Below are 22150 nucleotides of genomic sequence, written 5' to 3'. Positions count from 1 at the left end.
CTGTGCAAAATTGCAAGAGGACCTTAAGAGACTGGGCATCAAAGTGGCAGATGATGTTTAATATGAGCAAGTGCAAAGTGATGCATGTGGGAAAGAGGAACCCGACCTATAGATACGTGATGCTGGGCTCTGTGTTAGGAGTCAATGCCCAGGAAAAGGATCCCTCAGCTCAATGTGTGGCGGTGGCTAAGAAAGCAAATAAAATGTTAGGAATTATCAGGAAAGGAATTGAAAAAGGCATAACATTTTCATCTTTTATTTTGTTCCGTGGTGCAGCTGCACTTCGAATACTATGTAAGCCTTTCTGGTTGCCACATCTCAAAAGATATAGCAGAATTAGAAAAGGTATCGAGAAGGGCAATAGAAATGCTAGAGGAAGTTTCCCTATGTGGATAGGCTAATAGGGCTCTTCAATGTGGAGAAGAGACAGCTCAAGATAGATTTGATAAGAGGTCTATCAATTACTGAGTAGAATGAAAGTGGCAGATGTGAACTGCTTGTTTACTCTTTCCAAATATATTAGGAGTAGGGGGCATGTGATGAAGCAAATAAGCCACAGAAATTGTTTTTTCACTCCACGTGTAACGAAACTCTGGAATTTGTTGCCAGACAATGTGGTAAAATGTTTAGATGGCCTCCTAAAAGATCAGTCTATAAGTCATTATTGAAGGACTTCTCACCTTTAGAAAAGCAATAAAAACAGACCTCTTCACCTAAGCCCCTACCCTTGACTGATAGACTACGAAGAGAACCAGTATGTGTCACAGAAGGATAACTTGCATCATAAGGACAAACATAGTTTCAAGTTTATTAAAATTTGTTATCCCGCCTTATCTGTAAACAAAGCAGCTTTACATAAGAAAAATTATAAAATGCAGGGAACAAATAAACATCAAAGAAATTGTAACCAGGAAATTGTATATTATCATTAGCCCCTAGCATGTATCAAGTAAGGATGTAACCTGTTCTAAGCTCTTTGGAGACAACGGGCTAGAAAAAGAATGAATTAAATCAATAAATGATTAAGATGGATGTAAGGAAAGCCACTGCTTATCCTAGGATAAGCGACAGAAAATCTTGCCAGGTTCCTGTGACCTAGGTTGTAATTAGGATACTTGGCTTGATGGACATTCCTCAGAGCCATCTATAGTAGAGAGCAGATCCAGAGAAACTTGGGAAGGCCAAGAATCCTATCGGCAAAAAGCTGCCCAATCTAGAACATCCCCTATCTGGGAATTTCAGGAGATCCAGCTATGTTGAGAAGCCTATGTACTCCCCTATAGGTGCAAATGTGCTGTCTATCTAACCTTCCCCTAGTCCACACCTCCATTCTTCCCTGGAGGGCCCTGGAAAAGATTAGCTTCTGGAACTTTCTTCTTCTCTTCACACGGGTACATGCAGCATACTGTCATTGTGTCCTTGAGAAACTCTTCACAGCATGGGCCACACATTAGCATTTTGAGCTTCTGAATTGAAACCAGCCTGTGACCAGCAAAATACAGAACAAGGTCTCACAACCTGTGAAAGTCTCCAATAGGAAAAAGGTCCCTTTTCTGACTAAGACCTTTTGACATCAAGAGTGATCTCTGCATTCCTGACAAAGTACAATCAACCTCAATGAACCAAGCCCTATGTCGATTTTGGGATTCCAGTTCAGCCCCAACGTTCAGTGCTGGGTTGATGTGCGCTATGCATCAATTTTATTGCAAACACAATTGCTGTTCTAGAATATTAGTTGAAGTCCACATTTATGCACCTAACTTTAACCTTGAGCATGCCCCGACCCTCCCAGATCCACACACCCTTTGCAGCTAGACAAGTCCAGTATATGCTAATTAGCAGACCCAATTACAGTGCTAACTGGCAGCTAATTACACACATAAGTTATATTATGCAAAGCGTAAAATTGTGCCTTGGCTGCCTGTGACATTTAGGATGCAATATAAGATCTTGAGGATCTGGTACCATTCCAGAGTATTTCAAGGGTATCACGACCAGGACAAAGGAAGTCATCCTGCCACTGTATCGTGCGCCCGCACCGGGAGTACTGTGTTCAGTTCTGGTCGCCGTACCTCAAGAAGGACATGGAGGTACTTGAGAGGGTCCAAAGAAGAGCAACTAAGCTAATAAAAGGCATGGAGGACTTCTCATATACTGACAGACTGAAAAAGCTAGGGCTTTTCTCCCTAGAAAAGCGGAGACTTAGAGGAGACATGATAGAAACCTTCAAGATCATGAAGGGTATAGAAAAAATAGACAGGGACAGCTTTTTCAAATTAAGGGGATCAATAAGTACAAGGGGGCACTCAGAGAAATTGAAAGGGGAGAGGTTTAGAACAAACGCCAGGAAGTTCTTTTTCACACAGAGGGTGGTGGATACATGGAACGCGCTACCAGAGGATGTTATAAACAGGAGCACGCTACAGGGGTTCAAAGAAGCTTTGGATAGGTACTTGGAAGACAAAGGGATTGAGGGGTACAGATAAGAGTAGAGGTAGATTAGAGGTAAGTTACAAAATTAATCAGGGACCACTGTTCAGGCACTAGGCCTGATGGGCCACCGCGGGAGCGGACCGATGAGCAAGATGGACCTCTGGTCTGACTCAGCGGGGGCAACTTCTTATGTTCTTAAGGAAAGGATGACTGCTTACCACCCTAAAAGACCCTCGCGATCTGAAAATTCAGCCATGCTGAGGGGCAATGTTAATCCAAAATATGTAGAAACCTGTGGAATGACCATTTGCTGTGCTGGGGTAAAGTTATAGAATCCGCTGATAGGACAGTTATGGAAATGTGTCGACAGAGGAACTTTTAGGAAACTTTTTTAACTGTTTGTCACTGCTTTTTTATAGGGTCTGACTCATTTTGATCAAAGCTTTATTGCCAATTTAAATCCTGATGTTTGTTTGTCTCTTCGTATAGTTTTAAGTATTCTGTATGTTTGATCTTATGTAAACCACCTATTAATTCATTCATTCAGTGTACAGTACAAAAAGGTCACTCAACTGTGGAACCTCTGCTCTCATTCTCTTGTCCCTCAGTTGTCAAATAGTGACATCCCCCCCCCCCCCCGCAGCAGCCTAAAGCCTGCTGGAGCAGCCACCCTTGACACCTAGATGGACCATTGCTCTGACCCAGTAAAGCTATTCTTATGTTCTTATATAAAGAGGAGTTCTGAAAGCCGCCATAAGGAAAGCTATACCCTCTGCTCCTCAGAGGTCACAAAGGCTTGCTCCACCTAAGACATGAGTTGAGCAGTCCATAGCAAGCATCCTGGAAGAGACAAAGAAAACAAAAAAAGAGAAGTTACAAAAGAAAATTACATTTCCGAGCCAGCTGGTAGACTTCGTATCTCATGCTCTGATAATAGAAGTTATCATCCAGTAGGATGTAGAGGGGGCCGCAGGTCCTGGGCTTTAGCTGAAGGTGAGAGGCTTCAGGGCCTGGTGCGTCTGAAGAAACGAAGCCCTGCTCCTCCAGAGTACGGACAAAACTTTGCCACACTGTGTTTTCTCTTTCAGCTGGAGCACACAGTGATGAACCAGTTTTAAGAACCACTAAGAAATGCTCGATGTATGTTAACAGCTGCTGCCTGTGCCATTTCCAGCAGGGTATCTAGAAAATAATTCAAAAGATTTTATTTAATTGCAGCAGAGCAAAGCAACTTCTAAGAAAAAACCCCAAACAAATGTCACATAGCACAAAACTAATAAAAAGTTTTAACAATAGTAAAAACAACCCCCCTACCCCACAAAGCAAAATAGTTAGGCAAATGCCTGGATTAAGAAGTCTATGAAGAGATTAAAACGACACTGGTTGAACTGAATTGAGGGGAGGAGGGAAGAGGGGGCTTTCAGTCTAGCAGCCAGCGTTTAAGACTCCTCCCCATCAGGACCTGGTTTACCGAGAGATTTTCCCATTCTGCAACTAAATGAGGCCCTAAATATGACATTGCAGAGGGCCAGCAGCCATTTCTGTCTAACTCATTCTGGGCAGCACGCTAGCTGCATATGAGGTGATACTGGACACTGCCCTCTTTCATCCAGCCTCTCTCTCTCTTCCCCTGCAGAGGATCATTTTGTAACAAGGCACCGAGGCAGGAAAGCGACTTAGCTGCATCTCTTGCAACATTAGGTGCCGTTTGCCTTTATAAACCCATCCCATGCAATTTATACCTGCTCTGAGACAGGTTGATGTGTTGATGCTTCTGGCCATATTTTATAAACTGCGGCTGCCAATCTCGGCTCCCATCCACCTAACACTAACTGCAAGACTTTGAATATGTGTTTATCAGCACCCTCCCCATTCCATAAGCACCGACTTCCAACATGCTTCAGTGCCCAAAGCGACTTTACTGACAGAAAGAGGGAGAGGGAAAATGTCAGACAAGCAGGCAGGTGCCAAGAGAGAGAGAGAGACTAAGAGTGGTGATCCGCACTGCTCCCGACGCTCATACAGTTCCTATGAGAGTCGGGAGCAGCGCAGGCCATTCACCGCAGCTCTCGGTGATAAAAATTGCTAGTGCAGTTTGACAGAAGAGGCCCTAAGAGAAGAGAACCTACTGGCCAATTTCTGCCAACTTCCTTCTCATTTCTCCGAGATCTCTCCAAGGTTTCTCGACACTACTACTACTAGGGCCCTTCATTTTCACCCATAAATTCCAGGATCTTTTCAAATGATTGACATTGGTTTAAACCAGAGCTTCTCAAACCAGTCCTCGCAACACACTAAGCCAGTCGGGTTTTCAAGGTATCCATATGCAGGAAATACATTTACATACACTGTTTCCTTTCTATGCAAATTTCTCTCATCTATATTCATTGCAGGTATTCTGAAATCAGACTGGCTGGATAGAAACATAGAAACATGATGGCACATAAAGGCCAAATGGCCCATCTAGTCTGCCCATCTGCAGTAACCATTATCTCTTTCTCTCTCCGAGAGATCCCATGTGCCTATCCCAGGCCCTCTTGAATTCAGACACAGTCTCTGTCTCCACCTCCTCTTCCAGGAGAATGTTCCATGCATCTACCACCCTTTCTGTAAAATGGTATTTCCTCAGATTACTCTGGAGCCTATCACCTCTTAACTTCATCCTATGCTCTCTCCTTGCAGAGTTTCCTTTCAAATGAGAGACTCACCTCATGTGCATTTACATCACTTAGGTATTTAAACGTCTCTATGATATCTCCCCTCTCCCACCTTTCCTCCAAAGTATACAGATTGAGATCTTTAAGTCTGTCCCCATACGCCTTATGATGAAGACCACACACCATTTCAGTAGCCTTCCTCTGCACCGACTCCATCCTTTTTATATCTTTTTGAAGGTGCGGCCTCCAGAATTGTACACAATATTCTAAATGAGGTCTCACCAAAGTTTTATACAGGGGCATCAATACCTCCTTTTTCCTACTGGCCATACCTCTCCCGATGCAACCTAGCATCCTTCTAGCTTTCACTGTCACCTTTTCAATCTGTTTGGCCACCTTAAGATCATCACATACAATCACACCCAAGTCCCACTCTTCCATCGTGCACATAAGTTCTTCACCTCCTAAACTGTACCATTCCCTCTGTTTTTTGTAGAACCAAAAGCATTTAATTTAATCTGCCAAATTTCAGACCATTCTTCAAGCTTTGCCTGGTCTTTCTTCATGTTATTCACACCATCCAATGTGTCTGAAGTATTGCAGATTTTGGTATCATTTGTAAAGAGGCAAATCTTACCTAACAACAAACACTTCAGTAATATAATTTATAAAAAGAACAGGCCAAAGAACAGAAGCTTGAGGCACACCACTGGTAACATCCCTTTCCTCAGAGTAATCTCCATTGACCATTACCCTCTGTCGCTTTCAACCAGTTCCTGACCTAGTCTGTCACTTTGGGACCCATCCCAAGGGCACTCAGTTTATTTATTAGACGTCTGTGTGGAACACTGTCAAAGGCTTTACTAAAATGTAAATACACCACATCTAGCGCACATCCTCTATCCAATTCACTGGTCACCCAGTCAAAGAAATTGAAAAAGGATCTCAGTGAAGAAAATAAGAAGAACACAAGCACTGGCAAGTTAGATGCAAAGCACTGATAAAGAATATGAAGAGAATCTTACAAAAGAAGCAAAAACTCATAGCAATTTTTTTAGGTACGTCAGAAGCAGAAAACCTTTGAGGGAATCTGTGGGACCATTGGATGATCAAGGAGCGAAAGGGGTGCTCAGGAAGGATAAGGCCATAGCGGAAAGACTAAATGAATTCTTTGCTTCAGTCTTTACGGAAGAAAATGTAAGAGATAATGAACTGGAAATGGTTTTCAAGGTTGATGATGCAGAGGAACTGAAAGAAATCTTGGTGAATCTGGAAGATGTACTGAGCCAAATCGATAAGTTAAAAAGTGAAAAATCGCCTGGACCGGATGGTATACATCCCAGGGTACTAAAAGAACTCAAACATGAAATTGATAACCTGCTGTTAGTGATCTGTCGCTAAAATTGTCTGTAGTACCTGAAGATTCGAGGGTGGCCAATGTTACGCCGATTTTTAAAAAGGGCTCCAGGGGAGATCCGGGAAATTACAGACCGGTAAGCCTCACTTCGGTGCCGGGCAAAACGGTAGAAACGATTATAAAAAATAAAATTGTGGAACACGTAGACAAACATGATTTAATGAGATGGAGTTAGCATGCATTCAGCCGAGGGAGATCTTGCCTCACAAATTTGCTTGACTTCTTTGAAGGTGTGAATAAACATGTGGATAAAGGTGAGCCAGTTGATATAGTATATCTAGATTTTCAGAAAGCTTTTGATAAAGTTCCTCACGAGGCTCCTGAGAAAATTAAAGAGTCATGGGATAGGTGGCAAAGTTCAGTTGTGGATAAGGAATTGGTTATTGGATAGAAAACAGAGGGTAGGGTTAAAGGGTCATTTTTCTCAATGGAGGAGAGTAAACAGTGGAGTGCCGCAGGGGTCTGTACTGGGACCGGTGCTATTTAACTTATTTATAAATGATCTGGAAATTGGAACGACGAGTGAAGTGATTAAATTTGCAGATGACACTAAACTGTTCAAAGTTGTTAAAATGCATGCGGATTGTGAAAAATTGCAGGCGGATCTTAGGAAGACTGGGCGTCCAAGTGGCAGATGAAATTTAATGTGGACAAATGCAAAGTGATGGACATTGGGCAGAATAACCTGAATGACAGTTGCCGGATGCTGGGGTCCACCTTGGGGGTTAGCGCTCAAGAAAAGGATCTGGGTATCATTGTAGACAATATGATGAAACCTTCCGCTCAATGTGAGGCGGCGGCCAAAAAAGCAAACAGGATGCTGGGAATTATTTTTTTTTTTTTTTTTTTCTTATTATTTTTTATTTTCAAGCTTTACATAAAGTGTACAAAATATTATAATATAATTGATAAATACAAAATATCACTTTTATATCTAATACATCATATTCTAACTATGTTTTTCCCCCTCTCCCTCCCCCCACCCTTCTATTACTTTTCATTCATACATTACATATTGTATAACATATTATAACATATTATGTAGAAATTATTTTCATTACCCCCCCTCTATGTGTGTCACAAAAAAGATATTTAAAAGAAGAAAAGAAGAAGAAAAATCCTGCTATTTATTCATTGCAGTATTTTGTCAATGGCCCCCATATTTTTATAAATTTAGTATATGTCCCTCTTTGTATTGCTATTGTTCTTTCCATTTTAAATACATGACATATTGTATTCCACCAAAATGTATAATTTAGGTTATTATAATTCTTCCAATTATTGGTTATATGTTGAATGGCCACCCCTGTCATAATCAATAAAAGCTTGTTATTTTCTGGTGAAATTTGACTTTTTTTTCTCATCATCATTCCAAATAATATTGTATCGTATGATATTGCTATATGATTTTCCATCAATTTATTAATTTGTGGCCAAATTGAATTCCAAAAACTTTTAATGTAGGGACAATGATACAGTAAGTGATCTAATGTCCCTGGTTCCAGATTACAGTGCCAGCATTTACTAGACTTAGAACTGTCTAATTTTTGCAAACGTGTAGGGGTCCAAAAAGCTCTATGTAATAAAAAGAACCAAGTTTGTCTCATAGATGCTGACACTGTACATCTCATTCTCCAAGACCAAATTAGTGGCCATTGAGATGCATTAATTTGATGCTTAATCTCAATGCTCCAAATATCTCTTAGACCATTTTTTGGTTTTTTATTCAAATATCCAGATATTAATTTATACCACAATGCGGCTTGATGTCCTAGGAAGTCTGCTTGAAAACATAAGAACTTTAAACTATATTGATTATTCAATGTTTTCCATTCAGGGAACCCAACCTGAATGGCCTGCTTCAATTGCAACCATTTAAAACTTTGTGTTTTATTAAGACCAAATCTATGTTGCAATTGTGAAAAATCCAGCAGTTTACTTTCTGAAATTACGTCATCTAAAGATCTAATGCCTGCAATAATCCAGTTCTTCCAAAGGATTTGAGCTCCGCCAATTTTGATCTTGGAGTTTATCCATAAAGATTGATTAGTTGATTTATTTATTGGGATAAGTGTTAATTTACTTATAAATCTCAACGTTTTCCAAGTATCCATTAAAATTTTATTTTCTCTGTATCTTCTAGGCATGTTAATACATGGAAGGTGAACTAAATTTAGGGGAAACATAAGGCGCCATTCCAAATATAACCAATCAGGTGCATTATCTATAAGTTCTGGGAGGATCCAATACATACCCTGACCAGTGTTCCCTCTAAGCGGGCGGGTGTTGTGAGCAAACTTTTTTCACCGTGAGCCAAAAATATCGGGCGCCAGCAAGTTATGAGCCAACTCGCCCGATTCTCCTCTCGCCGCCCTGCCATCTGCCGTACGCCTCTTCCGATTGTGCGCTGTGACGAGAAACGTGTGCGCTGCGATGTAATATTTTGTGCGCCAGCGCAGCTTAGCGGGAACACTGGTTCAAATGGTTTTATTTATTTCCCCAAATTTATTTTTGTTATACGCATTGAAAATATTTGATATTGCGTTTAAATCAAAATCTCAATAAACTTGAAACGAGTGCCCGTGAGATTGTGGGAGGGTTAAATACTCAAAACTTAGAAGTTTTTGCTACGCCAGCTTTCTGGTATCTTTACATACAGTGGCGTACCTAGCATATGTAACATCCGGGGCCCATCATTTTTTGGCACCCCCCCCCCCATCTGTAAGAAAAACATGATTTTTAGTAACAAACCACACGTCACACATGAGTACCTAGGAAAAGGCAGCATCTTACATATTGCAGTGAGCAGTACATCAATACACCCATTGTAAAACTAAACAAGCCAGACCAGCACAGATCAATCCTACACCGTCAATCCTAACAGAAAACACACAGAACACAGAAAACACCTTCGCCTAGTAAGGAATATGTAATCACAAACTAACCCCTCCCTCTTTTACAAAACTGTAGTGTGGATTTTAGCTACGGAGGTAACAGCTCTGATGCTCATAAAATTCTGAGCATCAGAGCTGCTACCACCAAGGCTGGTGCTAAAAACGCTTCACAGTTTTGTAAAAGGGGGGATAAAATAAAAATACATAGACAAAGGTTAAATTGAACCAGCAAGAAGCTGGACTCTGCATACAATGCTTCACAGAAACAGTGACACATGTCTCCTAAAGCAATAAATAAATAGAAATTTTTTTCTACCTTTGTCTTCTGTGGTTTCTCCTTTCCTCATCTTCTTGTAACTCTCTTCCTTCCATCCACTGTCTGCCGTCTCTCTTCCCCTATATGGCATCTTCTCTCCTTCTATGCCCCTTCCAGAAACTGTATGCCTCCCCCTTCCATCTCTCCTTTCACCCCATTGGTCTGGCATCTCTCTCCTCGCCTTCCCTCTCCCACACCTCTCCTCATAGTCTGGTATCTCCCCTTCCCTGATTCTCTGGCATCTCTCTCCTTTCCTTTTCTTCCATCTTTCGCTCCCCCTCCATGCTCTCACATCTCCCCCTTCCTTTTCCCTTAGACTGGCATACCTTCCTCCTACGCTCCAAGCCCTGGCATCTCCTTTAATTCCCTCCCTCATCTTCCTTCTCCCTCCAGCTGGGTACCGCAACACTTTTCCCTGCAGCTCTGCACTTCCCCACAATTGCCATGCTTCGGTTCCTCTTCTTCCTTCCTTCCTCCCCCCCCCCCCCCCCCGCGGGACCCTGCGGCACCATCAACTCTTACTCCCTCTAATGTCGGCCCTGCAGCTCCAGACTTCCTCGCACCTTCTCCCCTCCCCCTTTGGATCGCTATTATTTTAAATGTTATAGCCGCGGAGCTGTATCCATCAGTGGAGATGTCTAACCTCGGCCTGCCCCGGAACTCTTACTGCAACAGTGACTTCCTGTTCCTGCCTAGACGGGCGGCTGCTGCAGTAAGAGTTCTGGGGCAGGCCGAGGTTAGACATCTCCACTGATGGATACAGCTCCGCGGCTATAACATTTAAAATAATAGCGATCCAAAGGGGGAGGGGAGAAGGTGCGAGGAAGTCTGGAGCTGCAGGGCCGACATTAGAGGGAGTAAGAGTTGATGGTGCCGCAGGGTCCCGCGGGGGGGGGGGGGAGGAAGGAAGGAAGAAGAGGAACCGAAGCATGGCAATTGTGGGGAAGTGCAGAGCTGCAGGAGCTGTTATAGCCGCGGAGCTGTATCCATCAGTGGAGATGTCTAACCTCGGCTTGCCCCGGAACTCTTACTGCAGCAGCCGCCCGTCTAGGCAGGAACAGGAAGTCACTGTTGCAGTAAGAGTTCCGGGGCAGGCCGAGGTTAGACATCTCCACTGATGGATACAGCTCCGCGGCTATAACATTTAAAATAATAGCGATCCAAAGGGGGAGGGGAGAAGGTGCGAGGAAGTCTGGAGCTGCAGGGCCGACATTAGAGGGAGTAAGAGTTGATGGTGCCGCAGGGTCCCGCGGGGGGGGAGGAAGGAAGGAAGAAGAGGAACCGAAGCATGGCAATTGTGGGGAAGTGCAATCCCCCCAATGCGTCCCCTTACCTTACCTCCCCTTACCTTTGCGACGCGTGTGTGCGCTGTGAAGAGAAACTTGTGCGCTGCGATGTAATATTTTGTGCGCGAACGCAGGCCAGCGCAGCTTAGCGGGAACACTGATTGACGTAGAATATAGGCTTGATGGTACCTATAAAAATTTGGAAAATTTACCCCTCCCTCCTTGATTGATTTTTGCAAAGTTACTAAAGCTATTCTAGGTGTTCTACCAAGCCAAAGAAATTTCGTTAAAATGCTATTAAGCTTTTTATAAAAGGACCCCTGAAAATAAATAGGTATCATACTCATTTGGTAGCAAACTACAGGCAACATCATCATTTTAATAGTTTGAACTCTCCCCCACCAAGAAATATGTAAAGGGTTCCATTGCTCACACAATTCCGTAACTTTTTTTAATACAAATTTTTCATTTTCTTTTACAGTATCTACAATTGTATTTTTAACTTGAATGCCAAGATATTTAAATCCTTCTTCCTTCCATATAAATGGAAAATCTTTAAATAGTCCTTTTACACAATGAACATTTAAGGGTATAATTTCAGATTTATTCCAATTAATTTTATAACCTGAAAATTTACCAAACTTATCAATTAATTCCAATAAAGAAGATAAGGTAGATTCTGGATTTTTCAAATAAAGCAAAATATCATCAGCATAAGCCGAAATTTTATATTCCATATCTGAATATGGAATACCCTGTATCTCCCCCGTTTGTTGTATTGCTAACAATAAGGGTTCTAATATAACATCAAATAACAAAGGAGATAAAGGACAACCCTGTCTAACTCCCCTCCGCAATTGAAATCCATCAGATATCATATTATTAATATTTAATCTTGCAATCGGGAAGCTATACAAAGTTTTTACCATTTGTATAAATCCAGAACCTATACCAAACCATTCTAAAGCTTGATACATAAAATTCCATTCTACCCTATCAAACGCTTTTTCTGCATCCAAGGAAACTGTAAAAGTCGGTTCATCTATTTTTTTTGATAAATTTAACATATGAAAATTATTAAAATTATTAAAAAAGGGATGGTTATCAAGACTAAGAATGCGACCTCATTTGGAGTATTGCATTCAATTCTGGTCTCCTTATCTCAAGAAAGATATAGTGGTGCTAGAAAAGGTTCAAAGAAGAGCGACCAAGATGGTAAAGGGGATGGAACTTCTCTTGTATGAGGAAAGGCTAAAATGGTTAGGGCTCTTCAGCTTGGAAAAGAGACGGCTGAGGGGAGATATGATTGAAGTCTACAAAATCCTGAGTAGAGTGGAATGGGTACAAGTAGATCGATTTTTCACTTCGTCAAATATCACAAAGACTAGAGGACACTCAATGAAGTTACAGGGAAATACTTTTAAAACTAATAGGAGGAAATTTTTTTTCATTCAGAGAATAGTTAAGCTCTGGAACGCGTTGCCAGAGGATATGGTAAGAGCGTATAACGTAGCTGGTTTGGACAAGTTCCTGTAGGAAAAGTCCATAGTTTGTTATTGAGAAAGACACTGGGGTAGCCACTGCTTGCCCTGTATCGGTAGCATGGGATATTGCTACATCTTGGGTTTTGGCCAAGTACTAGTGACCTGGATTGGACACCATGAGAACATGCTACTGGGCTTGATGGACCATTGGTCTGACCCAGTAAAGCTATTTTTATGTTCTTATGTACCTCCAGTGAATCCATGTTGCCTACGGTCCTGTAATCCACAGGATTCTAGAAACTTGAGCATTCTCTGTTTTAAAAGTGTTTCCATTAATTTGTTACAAGCAAAAACAAAAAAAAAATTACCCCAAAATCTCCACAGAGAAGAAAATCCAGAAGAAACCAAAAGAAACTCTGTGGAATGACGATGTTCCTAAATGGACTTTATTTGAAAATGTCAAAGTTCCATAGGTACACTAAAATCATCCACATAAAATAAAATCATCCACATAAAAATCTTAAAGGACCTAGTCCGCTAGGGATGCAGGACCCAAGATGGTCCGCATTTCGACAAAAAGTCTTCTTCAGGGGTCCCTGGGGGTCCTATAATGATGAATACGTGGGAAAGCTAATATGTGGTGAGCCGGAAGTGAGACGATGCATTAATTTGTTACCACAGAAGTCAGACTTGTCAGATGTGTCCAAAAGGACTGGGTCGGAACCCCTGGTTTAAACTGATCTTCACCCTAACTTCAGTAGCTACAGCAGCTAGCTGTGGCTCTTAAGATATTCCTAAAGAATAAGTCTGAAAGTGAACCCAGCCAAGACTGGCCTCTGTCTTTTGCATGCACAGTAACCAAACAGCAGAGAGCATCCACTCTGCTCTTTTTTTGGATCTTCTGCATGCAAAGCCCTCATGCATACCACCAAAGTAGACTCCTCCTTCCCCTTTCCTAGAGGGGCCAAACAAAAACCCCCTATCCATCCCCACCCCCACAGTCTCGGAAAAATAGTAGTTGGACCAGAGCCCCAACCTATTTTGCTGCCTGTACCCTCTCAGACCTTTTCTCAAGAGGATGGAGGCTCTTTGTCCCTTCTCCTAGCAAGTCGACACGCTCAAGTTCCTCCTCCTCCTCGTCTCTCTCTCACACTTACACATACACCCCACCCTGGGAAGGGACTAGCTCTTTATCAGTGTGTTCCTTTGTGTGGGGAGGGCTCTTAGATTTTTCCCAGGACATTCTTTCATTCTCTTTCCCTGCTTACCACTACTGGTGACATGAAAGCCTCTTCCAAGATGATGTCATCATAGGAGATGTGCATACAGTCCCAGACAGTGCCATGGCTCAGAGCTCGGGCGAGAGAGGATTTTCCAGCAGCTGGGAGACCACAGAGCACGCAGAGGCCGAGAGGTCTGGTGTTGGATAGACCAGAGATAGGCCCCACCATGGCCTGAGGTTGCCGAGAGCAAGATGTGTGTAGTGGTGCCAGCATCACATCATCCAAAGACAGGCTACTCAGCTAATCTGAAGATGAACATTGTACTACTGATGAAGAATCAAAGTGGAGAAAGCCAAGGAGATAGAACTACACTTGAGTAAATGATTCATTGATGTCATTTCAGCAAGTGGCTGTGTTGGGGATCCTAAGGATAAAAAACAGGATATTAGACAAATACATACTTACAAAAAAGTTACAAGCAAATAAATAATTGCTAAGGTCTTAACATCAGTACAGTCAGCACTTTGACATGCAGCTCCTGATTGGATAAGGCCCGACTTAGTGCAGGAAGAGGCGGTTGGAGCATACTGTGAGTGATTTCCTGCACTCGCGGCGCTCCGGCTGCCCTCTCCAGTCTCCCTCATGAAAAACCATATTTGCGGTTTTTCAAGATTCGCAGAGGTTCCTGGAACGGAACCCCTGTGAATATCGGGGGAGTACTGTAATATGAAATTTAAAAAACATCACCAAAGCATACTTCATGAGTATAACCTTCAAAAGACAAATTAAATAGATACTATTACTAGTATTTATTATTTCTAAAGCGCTACCAGACGCAAGCAGCGCTGTACATTAAACACACAAGAAATGGTCCTTGCTCGAAATAACTTAACAATCTAATTATGACAGACATAGAGGACAAAGGTAAATTTATACATGATACTTAGGTGGTAATTACATGGGACTTAAGAGGTGGAGGGAGTAGGGTAGTAAGAGGGAATGACAACAGATACGGGTACTTTACAAGTTGGCAGGGTAGGGCTTAAACAAAGCTTTAAAAAAAAAAAAAAAAAAAAAATGGGCTTTCAGCTTGGACTTGAAGACTACCGGAGATGGGGCTCGTTGTTCCAAGCATACGGCGCTGCAAGGTAGAAGGGATGGAGTTGGAAGTTGGCAGAGGAGGGTATCAACAAGAGAGCACCCCGGCAACTCCGTTCATCAGGTGAGTGAGTATAGGGAGAGACGAGAGGAGAGATACTGAGGAGTTGCAGAATGAATACACCTGTAGATCAGTAAGAGCAGTTTGAACTGTATGCGGAAATGAACAGGGAGCCAGTGAAGCAACTTGAGGAGAGGGGTAACTTGAGCATAACAATGCTGGTGGAATATGAGGCTTGCAGCAGAATTCTGAACAGATTGAAGGATACAGAAATGGCTTAGCAGAAGACCCGTAAGAAACAAGTTGTAATAGTCCAGGCAAGAGGTGACAAGAGCTTGGATGAGGGTCTTGGCAGCGTGCTCAGAAAAGGCCGGGATTTAGCAGTGTTGTAGACAAAAAAATGACAAGTTTTAGTGGTCTGTTGGATATGTGAAGAGAAGGAAAGAGACGAGTCAAAGATGAGTCTGAGGTTGTGAGCTGATGAGACAGGGAGGATGAAAGTTATCCACCAAAATAGAGAAAGGAGGAAGAGGAGAGGCAGGTTTAGAAGGAAAGATAAGGAGTTCAGTCTTGGACATATTTAATTTTAGATGATGGTGAGTCATCCAGGTAGAGATGCCAGACAGGCAGGTTGATACTCGGGCTTGGTTTCTGTAGAAATTTCAAGTACAGAGAGGTAGATTTGCAAGTCATCAGCATAGAAGTGGTACTTGAAGCAATGGGAACAGATCAGTGAACCAAGTGAAGAAATTGAGAAAAGAAGAGGTCCTACGACAGAGCCCTGAGGTACACCAACTGACAGCAGGATGATAGTGGAGGAGAATCCTCCAAAGCTTATGCTTAAAGTGCAAAGGGAGAGATGGGAAGAAAACCATGAGATAACAGAGCCCTGAAACCCAAATGAGGAAAACTTATCGGCAAGTAAGCAGTGATCTACAACGTCAAAGGCTGCAGATAGATCAAGGAGGATGAGGACAGAGTAGAGGCCTTTGAATTTGATCAGGAGGAGGTCACTGGAGACTCTAGCAAAGGCAGTTTCTGTACAATGAAGAGGGCAAAAGCCCGATTGAAGTGTATCAAAGATAGCTTGAAACAAAAGAAAGTCAAGACAATGGCGGTGAACAGCATGTTCAAGTACCTTGAATAAGAAAGGAAGGCGGGAGATGGGGCGATAATTGAAGGGGCAAGTAGGGTCCAGTGAGGGTTATTTAAGAAGCAGTGAAACTATGGCATGTTTGAAGGCATCAAGCACAGTCACAGTGGAGAGCAATAGGTTGAGGATATGGCAGATAGAGGGGATGACAGTAAGAGAGATGGTGATCAGTAGACAGGTAGGGATGGGATCAGAGTAACAGTAATTGGAGAGAAGAAAGAAAAGGAGGCAGGGGATGACAGAGGGTCAACAGGGCAGATGGGAGAAGGGAGAGGCGGAAGCGATTGGATTGAGAACTCGTTGATTTTGAGAACCTTGTCATATTCTGCCATAGGAGTCGTCAAAATGAGGGCACTTTGAGTAGACAGTTGAGTGTAGCAAAGAAATGGTGAGGATTGGATCCAAGAGAATCAGTCAAGTGGGTAAAAGGGCAGATTGGAAAGAGGTCAGCAGGAATTTGAAGTGGAAGCAGTCGCAATGAGAGTGGGATTTCAGCCAGTGACGTTCCGCAGATCGGGTACAGGAACGTAAATAGCGGAGGGTGAAGGGTAGCTCTCTATCTATGCAACGATCACTATCCAAGCGACTGAAATGCAAGGGACCTGGGGAGAGGAAGAAGCGATATGGATTGCTCTGAAAAGAGAAGATGGAACTTCTATCTACGTGGGTGTAGTCTACAGACCTCTGACTCAATTGCAGCACATTGATAACCATTTGATTGCAGATATCCAATAGTTTGGAAAGAAAGAGGAGGTACTGCTGTTGGGAGATTTCAACCTGCCAGATGTAGACTGGAATTGGAAAGAAGTAGGGAGACTGTGAATGCCTTTCAAGAGGAACCCACGAGGGAAAAAGCGATATTGGACCTGGTCCTCACAAATAGGGAGATTATCTCTAATATTCAAGTGGGTGTCCACCGGGAAGTAGCGATCATTAAATGGTTTGGTTTGATATAACAGCTAAAGTGGAGAGCTGCCGCACAAAACTTAAAGTCCTAGATTTCAAATGTACGAACTTTAATAAAATGGGAGAGTACCTGGAGAAAGAGCTGTTAGGATGGGAGGACATAAGAGAAGTGGAAAAACAGTGGTCTAAGCCAGTGGTCCCCAACCCTGTCCTGGAGGACCACCAGGCCAATTGGGTTTTCAGGCTAGCCTTATGAATATGCATGAGAGAGATTTGCATATAATGGAAGTGACAGGCATGCAAATCTGCTCCATGCATATTCATTAGGGCGATCCTGAAAACCCGATTGGTCTGGTGGTCCTCCAGGACAGGGTTGGAGACCACTGGTCTAAGCTGAAAGGAGCCATAAAAAATGGCTACGGACATTTATGTGAAGAAAATAAATAAAAACAAGAGAAAAAGGAAACCGATATGGTTCTCCAAACTAGTGGCAGAAACAATAAAGGCAAAAGAGTTGGTGTTCTTGAAATATTAAAAAAAGCAAGATGAGTACAGAAAAGACTACCAGGTGAAACTAAAAGAAGCCAAGAGAGAGATACATCTGGGAAAGCACAGGTGGAAGAACAAATGGCTAAAAATGTAAAAGAGGGAGACAAAATTTTTTTCAGATATATTGGTGAAAGGAGGAAGATGAAAAATGGAATTGCGAAACTAAAAGATGCTGGGAACCAATATGTGGAGAGTGATGAGGAAAAAGCAAACATGGTAAATAAATACTTCTGTTCTGTGTTCATGGAAGAAAATCCTAGAAAAGGACTGAGATTGTCTGACAAAATTAAACAAGAAAATGAAGTTAGGACTAGAGAGTTGCGCGGGGACAGAAATCCCACCCGTCCCCGTTATGAGTTCAATCCCAGGCTGCTCCTTGTGACTCTGGTTCGATTGTCAGCCTGTCAGGACAGATAGGGAAGAGTACGATTCAGTGTATTGTAACCGCTTTAGGTGAATCTCTTCATGAAAAGGTAGTAAATAAACATAACAACCACTATGAGAACTCACATTAGCCATTTTGAGTCTCAAATCGCAGTGAGACTAGCAGCGAAGTACATTTGAGTGTTGACAGTGCCTTTAGATGAAACTGTCATTCACTGCTTGTTAAAAAGCTTTTTGCTTAAAATCTGAAACTTAAAAAGTCTCAGCCTCTGCTCCCAGGCTGGTCTGGATAAGCTGAATTGGTTTCCTGGAAATTAACTGCTAAAAAGTAGTGAGGAGGAAGGAGAAGGTGTGGAAAGGAATTGTAATGAATGTGATGTTTGTCATAAGAACATAAGAAGTTGCCCCCGCTGAGTCAGACCAGAGGTCCATCTTGCTCAGCGGTCCGCTCCCGCGGCGGCCCATCAGGCCTAGTGCCTGAACAGTGATCCCTGATTAATTTTATAACTTACCTCTAATCCCATCCCTATAAACTACCTCTACTCTTATCTGTACCCCTCAATCCCTTTGTCTTCCAAGTACCTATCCAAAGCTTCTTTGAACCCCTGTAGCGTGCTCCTGTTTATCACATTCCTAGGAGGGATTCTAGAGTGGAAACCAAATTATCTATTCTTTTTCATGTGTGTGTGTCCCACAAAGGAAAACTACATAGGGTTGTATACTTGAGTTGGTATAGTATGTTCCAAGAGAGAAAGAGAAGACAGAAGCCCTGAAGAGTCGAGACTGCTTCTAAGATGGTTTTCATCTCCTGCATCTGCTGGCCTCTGCACCAAAGCAACAACTTAAATAAGTGACTGAATCTTTGAACCACATACTTTTGTGTGCACATAAAAATAAAAGACAAGACGATATAAAACAGTCTAAGATAGAAATTGGACATAACAACACTGAATTCTTTTCATACTTGAAAGGAACTCCATATTTGTAGATTTCTGGGAAATATAATGTAAGGATAATTCTTTCAAGAACCATAGTACAGATTCCCTTTGTAAGAGACAAGCGCAAAGTAGAAGTTTGTTGCAAGAAAATATTACATTTGCATATATACTATTCCTATTTATCACTTATCTAATGAGTTCTATTGAGTTAAGCTGATTGACTCTGTAATTCAGGTGATCTTTAGTTCCTAAAAGAAGATTGGTGTTTGTTAACCCTATTATTAATTAATCTTTAAACAGCAAGTTCACTGAAATAGAAAAAGAAAAAAAAGTTTTCAGTTCCGATGCACTTGAGCTGCGAGGCTTGTCTTCTTTTCCCTACCTGTCCTGCCATAGCACACAGCCGACCGGAAGTCTTCCCGATGTCAGCGCTGACGTCGGAGGGAAGAGGGCTTTGCTTAAGCCCTCCCTCCGACGTCAGCACTGACATCGTGGAAGACTTCCGGTCGGCTATGTGCTGCGGCAGGACAGGTAGGGAAAAGAAGACAAGTCTCGCGGCTCAAGTGCATCGGAAACCCGTGACCCCAGGAGGCGTCCCCACGGGATCCCCGCGACCCTAGGGGGCGTCCCCACGGGATCCCTGCGACCTGAATGGGGCAACCTGCGGGTCCCGCGGGATTCCCGTCGTCCCCGTTCCCGTGCAGCTCTCTAGTTAGGACCCAAAGTGGTGAACTGGATTAGAAACTGGTTGTTGGACAAATGTCAGAGGGTGGTAGTTAATAGAATTCGTTCGGAGGAAGGAAAGGTGAGTAGTGGAGTCCCTCAAGGTTCGGTGCTGGGGCCGATCCTGTTCAATATGTTTGTGAGCAGTGGCGGACCTAGCATATGTGACACCCAGGGCCCATCATTTTTTGGCACCCCCCATCTTTATGAAAAACATGATTTTTAGTAACAAGCCACATGTCATACATGAGTACCTAGGAAAAGGTAGCATCTTACATACTGCAGTGAGCAGTACAACATCAATACACCCATTGTAAAACTAAACAAGCCAGACTAGTAAAGATCAATCCTACACCGTCAATCCTAACAGAAAACCATGTCTTTCGAACACACAGAACACAGAAAACACCTTCGCCTAGTATGGAATATGTCATCACAAACTAACCCCTCCCCCTTTTACAAAACTGTAGTGTGAATTTTAGCGACGGTGGTAATAGCTCTCACACTCATAGAATTCTGAGCATCAGAGCTGCTACCACCACTGCTGGCGCTAAAAAACACTCCACAGTTTTATAAAACGGGGGATAAAATAGAAATACATAGACAAAGGTTAAATTGAACCAGCAAGAAGCTGGACTCTGCCTATAATGCAATACCACAGAAACAGTGACACATGTCTACTAAAGCAATAAATAAATAGAAAATTTTTGTTCTACCTTTGTCTTCTCTGGTTTCTGCTTTCCTCATCTTCCTGTTACTCTCTTCTCTCTGCATCTTCCATTTGCTGTTACTGTGCCTCTCCCTTTCTCCCCCCTTCCAAATTGGTCTGGCACCCATCTTCTTCCCTCCGCTCCCCACATAGCCTGGCATCTGTCTTCTTCCCTGCCAGCATCTTCTCCCAACTCTCTCTTGCCCATTTCCCTTCAGCGACTTCTCCCCACTCTCTGTTCCCCATTTCCATTCAGCATCTTCTTCCCACTCTGTCTTCCCCATGTGCTTTCAGCGTTCTTCTCCCCCCTCTGTTTTACCCTGTTTTCCTCTCCACCCCACCTTTCCTCCCTTTCTCCCTCCCTGCCCCTTACCTTTGTGGCGCTTTCTCCCCCCCTGCCCTCCCCCAGACAACAGGCCTGGTCCGACAAACCTCCCTGCCCTGTGGCTGGCAATGTCTAAACTGCCTTATTACAGCAGCCGGAGCGTTGTAGTTGCATATGGCTGCCGTAAAGGTCGTCTCTGATGCAACTTCTGGTTGCATCAGAGATGACCTTTATGGCAGAAACACGCAACGCTCTAGCTCAGGGGTGCCCACACTTTTTGGGCTTGCGAGCTACTTTTAAAATGACCAAGTCAAAATGATCTATCAACAATAAAATTTTTAAAACACACAAAGCACACTGTACGCTGAGAAAATGTTAATTATCATTCCTATTCTGGGGATTTTTCAAAGGGTAAAGGCAGATGACTCTATGCACTGTCACCTCAGTAACAACCATACAAAAATAGACAAATACCCCCCTCCCTTTTTACTAAAGCACAATAGCAGTTTTTAGCGCAGGGAGCTGCACTGAATGCCCAGGGCTGCTCTTGACGCTCATAGGCTCCCTGCGCTAAAAACCACTATTGCGGTTTAGTAAAAGGGGGCCAGAGTGTAAAATATAGACTGCAGATATAAATTCAGACACATTTTGATCACTAAATTAAAAATAAAATCATTTTTCCTACCTTTGTTGTCTGGTGAATTCATGAGTCTCTGGTTGCACTTTCTTCTTCTGACTGTGCATCCAATCTTTCTTCCCTTCTTTCAGCCTGTATGCTTCCTCTCCTCCACACCTCATTCCATCCCCCAACATTTTCTTCCTCTCTCCCTGCCCTTTCTTTCTCCCTGCCTCCCTTTCTCTTTTCTTTCTTCATGCCCCCTTTCTTTTTATCTGTTTCCCTTCTTTCCTTCTGTCTCCCTGCCTGCCCCCTTTCTTTCTTTCTCCCTGCCCTCCCCCAAGCCAATGCCTCCGCCATCGGGGAACAGCCCCCCAAATCACCGCCATCGGGTAACAGGCCCCAAAGCTGCCACCGCCCCAAGCTTGTCTTCCCTGTGTTGGGCCGACCAGCATTCCTCTCCCCCGACGTCAATTCTGCCGTTAGAGAGGAAGTTCCACCCAGCTAGGCAGCGATCAGCTGACCCAAACTTCCTCTCTGATGGCAGAACTGACGTCGGGGAGAGGAAGGCTGATCGGCCTGGTAGAATTTTCCAGACCTGGCCAGCTGTGCACCCCCCCTAAGGCTGTACCTGGGGCGGACCCTCCCCCCCTTGGTACGCCACTGTTTGTGAGTGACATTGCTAAAGGGTTAGAAGGTAAAGTTTGCCTTTTTGCACATGATACCAAGATTTGTAAAAGAGTAGACACCGAGGAGGGAGTGGAAAACATGAAAAAGGTGTGCAAAAATTAAGAGGAATGGTCTAATGCCTGGCAACTAAAATTCAATGCAAAGAAATGCAGAGTAATGCATTTGGGGATTAATAATAGGAAGAAACCGTATATGCTGGGAGGAGAAAAGCTGATATGCACGGACGGGGAGAGGGACCTTGGGGTGATAGTGTCCGAAGATCTAAAGGCGAAAAAACAGTGTGACAAG

General features: G+C 43.1%; 1 protein-coding gene across 2 annotated transcripts in view; it reads right to left on the bottom strand.

The window, feature by feature from the left end:
- The window catches only part of PSTK (phosphoseryl-tRNA kinase), a 60190-nt gene that overhangs the window by 37029 nt on the left and 1011 nt on the right, over nucleotides 1–22150 (bottom strand). The window contains exons 1-3 of one of the 2 annotated variants that reach the window (XM_033941001.1): nucleotides 21242–21303; nucleotides 13756–14134; nucleotides 3324–3615 (exon numbers count right to left, since the gene is read on the bottom strand). In XM_033941001.1, the coding sequence (XP_033796892.1) occupies nucleotides 3324–3615; nucleotides 13756–13983 (520 nt within the window). In that variant the 5' untranslated portion in view covers nucleotides 13984–14134; nucleotides 21242–21303. Of the gene's footprint in view, nucleotides 1–3323; nucleotides 3616–13755; nucleotides 14135–21241; nucleotides 21304–22150 lie in introns of those variants that run through there. The other variant, XM_033941000.1, reaches the window with a different exon arrangement.

This window comes from Geotrypetes seraphini, chromosome 4 (assembly GCF_902459505.1).
Source record: "Geotrypetes seraphini chromosome 4, aGeoSer1.1, whole genome shotgun sequence".
Lineage (NCBI taxonomy): Eukaryota > Metazoa > Chordata > Amphibia > Gymnophiona > Dermophiidae > Geotrypetes > Geotrypetes seraphini.
The sequence above is the reverse complement of the archived record's forward strand: the minus strand, read 5'-3'. Positions and strand labels throughout refer to the sequence as shown.